This window comes from Daucus carota, chromosome 8 (genome assembly GCF_001625215.2).
Source record: "Daucus carota subsp. sativus chromosome 8, DH1 v3.0, whole genome shotgun sequence".
NCBI classification, from domain to species: domain Eukaryota; kingdom Viridiplantae; phylum Streptophyta; class Magnoliopsida; order Apiales; family Apiaceae; genus Daucus; species Daucus carota.
Genome location: NC_030388.2, coordinates 13,809,969 through 13,816,561, shown reverse-complemented (window position 1 = coordinate 13,816,561; position 6,593 = coordinate 13,809,969). Strand labels below are relative to the sequence as shown.

Genomic DNA, 6,593 nt, shown 5'->3' with positions numbered 1-6,593 from the left:
CCGAAGTATTTCGGTTCGGTTTGAAACTTAACTACGGTTCGGTTCGGTTTTCAAAAAAACAAAACTTCGGTTTTCGGTTAGTTCGGTTCGGTTCGGTTTCTGACCGAACCGACCGTTTGCTCAGCCCTGCCTGTGGGTGACTCGTATATGCCACGTCAGCAGTAGTGGGTCCCCTATGGGTGACTCAGACGCCACATCAGTAGCAGTGGGTCTGGTACTGATAACTCATATGCCACATGAGCAGTAGTGGGACACCCATGTGGGACCCGCATATATAAAAAATACTGATTTCAAATAATTTATTTTTAAAAATTATTGTTTTGCTTATACAACTTTTTGGCAACAGTTTATTCATACAAATGCTAACGTATTGAGAAATTGTTGTAATATCCTAGATTATTGTATAGCTACGGCAACATTATCTACAGCAACGTTATGTAAAATTGTTGTAGAAGGCTAGTTATGGTGTAGTGTATATTTTAGAAAAAATATTAAAAAGTGTGCCTTAATTTTGTTTCCAATATATTATGTTGGATGGGACTGAGCAAGTATTTGTTTAGGCATTAGAGCAAGTCTAACAGTGTCCTAGTTGAAGTTTTAAATATAATATAAAAAATGATCTTCATATTTAGGACATATTTAACTAACTTGAATTCCAACAATGTGTTTTATCCTTAATATATGTTTAATATTTTATTATTAAAAATTTCTACTCATCATTAAACTATAATATAAAGTAGAGAGAGTAATAGATCGTGTCTAAAAATTTATTTTAAATACAGAATAGGATAAGGAGAGGTGTACATTATAAATAAGGCCTTAAGAGATTTGTCAAATGTTCTAAATTTTATGACTTACGACATGTTATAAAACATGGAATTAGCTCTGAGGTTGCCATTGGTTCTCGAAAATGATGTTATTCTACTCATAGTGGGACAAAAATAGACGTTCCAGTGGAACAAGTAGTATTCATTAATTCGAGTCCACAAACAAACTAGATTGTAGCAGCATATGGAGCAACCATCTAAAACCATTCAAAAAGAATAATATGTAATTGAATTTGTTCTATCAAACCAGATTTCATTTCCTTCGGAATATATTAAGCAATTACCAACACATTCGAGGATGGTATATATTCTATATGCGTCTATAATATAAAATACTTCTTTATCAGTTAGTTTTTATATATCCCTCCGCCCTACTCGTTTTTATTTAATTGCTTTTTATTATTTGAATGTATTTTAATATTTTTATAAAATATAATTTTATGATTTATTTTTTTATTTTTTCCAAAAAAATTAAATATTAAATTTTTATTCATACAAAAAGTTTAGAAATATGTTATAGAATTATATTTTACAGGAATGTTAAATTAACATGCGTTGTGTTCTCGTCTGAATCTTTCTAACTCATAATCACAGGAGTATATAATAAATACACAATTTATGTCGAATTTTTCTTTTGATATGAAGTGTGAATTTGTGAGTGGATCGATCGATGATCATACTTGAATGTGAGTCAGGCCTGAACACAGCAGATTTACATCTATATTTTTTAACGCTAATTAATTTAGTCGGTAGTGTAAAATGATACCCCTTTCCATAATACTTTTACCACAAATATTACACCACCTTGCATGTGTAATTGTGATGCACATAGTGGCGGAACATACAGAATTGTAAAAAAAAAGTTTATAAACTTATAAATGTATAGAAGCTAGTTGCGGATAATGTGAGGACGAGAATAAGTAGCGGACATGTATACATACAACTACCCAATCCCCAGATATGTTCTTGCAATCAGAAAACAAATGGGAATAGTGGATTGGATGGAATATATAGCTGTACCTCATCTCATTTTTTATTCCGACCACAACGTCAGTTTAACCTATTATCACTCGTTTTGTTCCTCGTTTAAACTCGACTTATTTCCACCACAAATCTAAATTTTGTAACTAAAATATTGATAAAAAATTTATAAACTTATTTATAACCTTTTCTAAAAAAAAAGATACATGACGGACAGTTTTACGTTTTTCCCTGAGCTTGGAGTAATTGTTTTAATATGTACTTATTGCACGCGTATTTCGTGCATTTAAGTGTGCAATCATGCATCAAGTTTTATTGTGTTGAATTCGTTGGTCTGCATACGAATATTTTTTTTTGGTAGTTTAGCGTATATTTCACTCATTTTTTTACAATTTTTTATATGTATTATATATATATATATAATGTAATTTTATTATTCATTTTTAAATTTTATTTTTAATAAATATCTAAATATTTAATATTAACTTAAAAGAATTTAAATAATTTATAAAATATGTTCAATAAAAAATTTAAATTACAAGCCAAGTTCACATCCATAAAAAAAAAAACTAAGGTGACATGATAGAGTAATTAAATTAAACTAACCAATGGAACCACAAGAAACCTAGGCGGAGAATATAGCGATGTAAGCAGTTAAGAAGCATAAATTTAAATAATCATGAAAGTCCACCCTTGTAATTTGGTTTTCCTGACCTCTCGTCTAATTAGTATACTATAAAATTTTGTGCTTTCAATTCTAAGGAATCCACGGCATAGAATCGTAGACATCCACTTTCATGCTTGTATGCTTGTGGGTTTGCATCATATTAATTATATACTGCCCTTCACTAGCTACGTATTCATTTATGCGAAGTCCATTTTATGATTTTAATGTATAACGTATTCATGGAGGCAAACATTGTACATGCTGGGCACAGAATATTGCAAATGTAATGACGGTGCACAATTTTTTGATGAATCTCAAGGCTTTGTTTACTTGGATAGAATAAAATGAGGAGAAAATAGGATAAAATTTGTACTATAAATTGAGGATGCTTAGAAAAATTGTCTATAATTGTCTTTCATTCAATTATTCTATTTCAACTATTTGAACTAAAAATCTAACACGCGCACATGTTATGGAAGAAATACTTATTCCATTTGTTATCATGTTTCTCCATCATTTGTCTTCATTAAAAGTTTTAACTCACTCATACTTAATTATTATTGTCTCATACTTTCTTCTTTTTCCACACAACTTCTTCCCTCATTTCATTCTATCCAAGTGAACGCAATGTAGAAGAATATATGTACGTAACAGTATCTATATATCTTTTTAGTTTAATTTCAGAAGATCATAAATAAAGAATATAATAATTCCGTCTAATTGTTAAGTAAAATTGTTAAGTTAAGACGCATGATATAAAGGATTTGAGATTACGATTACATTTAAGCACATATGGGAGATGATTTTTAGTAATATGAACTTAATTAATGAAATTGAAATGTACCACACATGTTATTATGTTTTTTTCACAACTTAAGCTAAGGTATAAGTATATGTTCTAATATTTTTCGGTTGTGCTGGAATAGAACCCGAATATCTCGAGAGAATAGAGGATAAACCTACCACTTGAACTATCCAACCGTGCTACCCACGTCAGTATGTTAGTGAACAGCTGCAGTTTAAGTTGGTTACCTTAAACCACAGTGACCTGAAAACTACGACGATATGTTGTCATGCAAGAAATATATGTACATATATATTTATCTGTGGTTGGTGTGTGTATCATGCTGCTTGTTGCCAAGCAAATAATCAAAAGGTCTCCAAGCTCATTTTTGCATGCAGTTGCTCCAAATAAAGCTTAAAGCCTGACACTACTAGTCCCTCAACTTGTCATTTCTCATCACTTTTTATATCTCTCGCAAGTCCAAACTCTACTACTTGTCTATTCCTTCAACATGTATATAAATACGTTCGTCTCCTGTTGAATCATAAGTGTACTTTTATCTCTGCTCAAACACATTCTTCCAGCTCCCTTCATCATACAAATACACATATTTTTATAAACCAATTAAGCTAGTAGTCACTAAGATGATAGGAATAGAAGATATATACAAAGTTATTGTAGCTACCACACCATTATACGTAGCCCTAATTTTAGGTTACGGCTCCGTTAAATGGTGGCATATTTTCACCAACGAGCAGTGCGATGCCATCAACTTGCTCGTCTGTTACATTACTCTCCCCCTTTTCACGTTCGAGTTCACGGCTAACGTTGATCCGTTCGCATGGAATTTCGTGCTCATCGGTGCTGATGCCATCTCGAAAGTCATCATTGTAGGAGTTTTGGCGGCTTGGGTGAGGTTTAGTTCCAAAGGGAGCTACGGCTGGGCTATAACAAGCTTCTCCTTGTCGACTCTAACGAATTCTCTCGTTGTCGGCGTGCCTTTGTTACAAGCGATGTACGGTCCGTCTGCGGTTGATTTAGTGGTTCAGCTGTCCGTGGTCCAGGCCATTATATGGCTCACGCTGTTGTTATTCGTTCTCGAGTTTCGACGGACTCGGATCGGGTGCATGGAGAGTGATCAGGAGATGGAGGTTAGGGAGAAGGATCTGGAAGGAGATGATGAGATTGGGGTGGCTGATCCGTCATTTTGTTATGTGATGCTCAAGGTGTGGATGAAACTTGCGATGAACCCTAATTCTTATGCTTGTATTGTTGGGATCACTTGGGCATGTGTGGCTAACAGGTAGGTTCATTAATTTATTCATGCAACCAACACCTCTCTCTGTCCCACCAGATTTACATCGTAGAACGTAATATAGCATTTTAAGACTATTCACTGTTTAGATTTTTATTGAGAAAAAATTTAAAAAATAAATTATGAAATTATACTTATCAGAAGTGTTAAAATGCATGTCGAGCCCTCTATCTCCGACGCAAATAATCTGATGGGATAGAAGTAGTACATGTTTTAATAATATAAGTCACCATTAATCGATTATACATGCAGGTGGCATTTGGAGATGCCGAGCATCTTGGAAGGCTCTATATTGATCATGTCCAGAGCTGGAACCGGCACTGCTATGTTCAGCATGGGTATATATATCTATTTTCCTTATTATTATTTTTTTGTTAGAAAAAAAGCATATATTCTTACGTTGTAAATGGTTTGATGATGTGGATGCAGGACTGTTTATGGCGAGGCAAAAGAAAGTTGTAGCATGTGGGTCCAGTCTTACGGGCTTGGGAATGGTTCTGAAGTTTGTTGCGGGTCCCGCTGCCATGGCTATTGCTTGCCTTGCTGTAGGTTTGCATGGAGATGTCTTACGTGTCGCAATCATTCAGGTGACTACCAACAGATGCAAAGATACATATAATAATGATAAATAATAAAATAATTACTCGCTCTGTCGTATTCGTTTCATTTTTTTTTATTCTCCATCATTTTTATACATTTCAAAAATAATATTTAATAATATGAAACACTAACACTGAACCTATTGTTTTTCCACTATCTTCATTATATAATAATATAAATATTATTATCTACTAATTTTCTCCATTATCTTAAATTTATTATTAAATATAAATGAGTCTAACTATTTACCCGTTTTTATATTACATTTTATTACTCCCTCTGTTTTCTTTATATGTCACTTTTGACTTGGACACCTAATTTTAGGTGGGTTGACCTGCAAGTAAAAATTATTATTTTTAATTGATTTTTTTTGTGAATTAAAATTTTGATTATATATTTATTTCAGAAATAAAATTCAAAAATAATATTTTTAACTACCCGATCAAATCACTTAAAAATATGTGCCAAAAAGTAAAACGTCATATATTAAAAAACGGAAAGAGTATTTTTTTTATATTTTTTATTGGTCTCCGTGTACCCACTGAACGTACTTCTCCGCTAATATACTTCTCGTGGTTCGGCGCAGGCTGCATTGCCCCAGTCCATCACTTCTTTCATCTACGCCAAAGAATATGGGTTGCACGCCGATGTACTTAGCACTGCGTAAGTGAAGCTTGATTAAATAATTACACATGGAATTCTGTGTGATTTATGCACAGTGTATCAAAATAATTGGTTTTCTTCATTTGGCAGGGTCATATTTGGAATGCTAGTGTCACTTCCTCTGTTGATCGGATATTACGCAATTTTGGCTTTTTTACACTGAAACCTCAAGCCATAGCCCACTTTCTCCAACTCATATTCAGAGCAAAGGGAGAGGACGAGTGTTTAGGGCTTTTCTTTATTTGCATACTCATATACTTTAGTTTCAACAAAAACTTTACGCTATTATGTCATCATTTCTTGAATTATATTTCTACTGAGTTTGTTTTGTTTAGATGCTCCATCCGTGGGGGAAGGAGGAAGGCTTTCACTCATATAAATTATAAGTAATGGAAAAAAACTAGAAAATCTACTGGAGGCAAGTGTGGCCCCAGTTTAAATCCGTCTCTAACTGCAGAGCTCTGCTCCATAAATTTCAGACAAGATGAAAAGAAAATATTGATATTACTTTTTCTTATATTCATATTAAAAAGAGATCGCAAGACATCAATTTATACTAATATGACTACAACTTATCAAATCCATTTTAACTCATTCACTTCACCTGACATAATTCATGCATATTAAAAAGAGATCGCAAGACATCAATTTATACTAATATGACTACAACTTATCAAATCCATTTTAACTCATTCACTGCACCTGACATAATTCACATGTATCTGGTATTTTTAAATCCTGGACTGACTCTTAAAT

General features: G+C 32.9%; 1 protein-coding gene across 1 annotated transcript; it reads left to right on the top strand.

Annotated features, from left to right (window-relative positions):
* Positions 1-3,651: 3,651 nt before the first annotated feature.
* On the top strand, positions 3,652-6,171 carry LOC108198730 (auxin efflux carrier component 5). Its single transcript, XM_017366506.2, has 5 exons — positions 3,652-4,562; positions 4,827-4,912; positions 5,004-5,161; positions 5,761-5,837; positions 5,928-6,171. The coding sequence occupies exons 1-5, from the start codon at positions 3,904-3,906 to the stop codon at positions 5,998-6,000; spliced, it is 1,053 nt and encodes a 350-aa protein (XP_017221995.1). The 5' UTR covers positions 3,652-3,903; the 3' UTR covers positions 6,001-6,171.
* Positions 6,172-6,593: the final 422 nt, after the last annotated feature.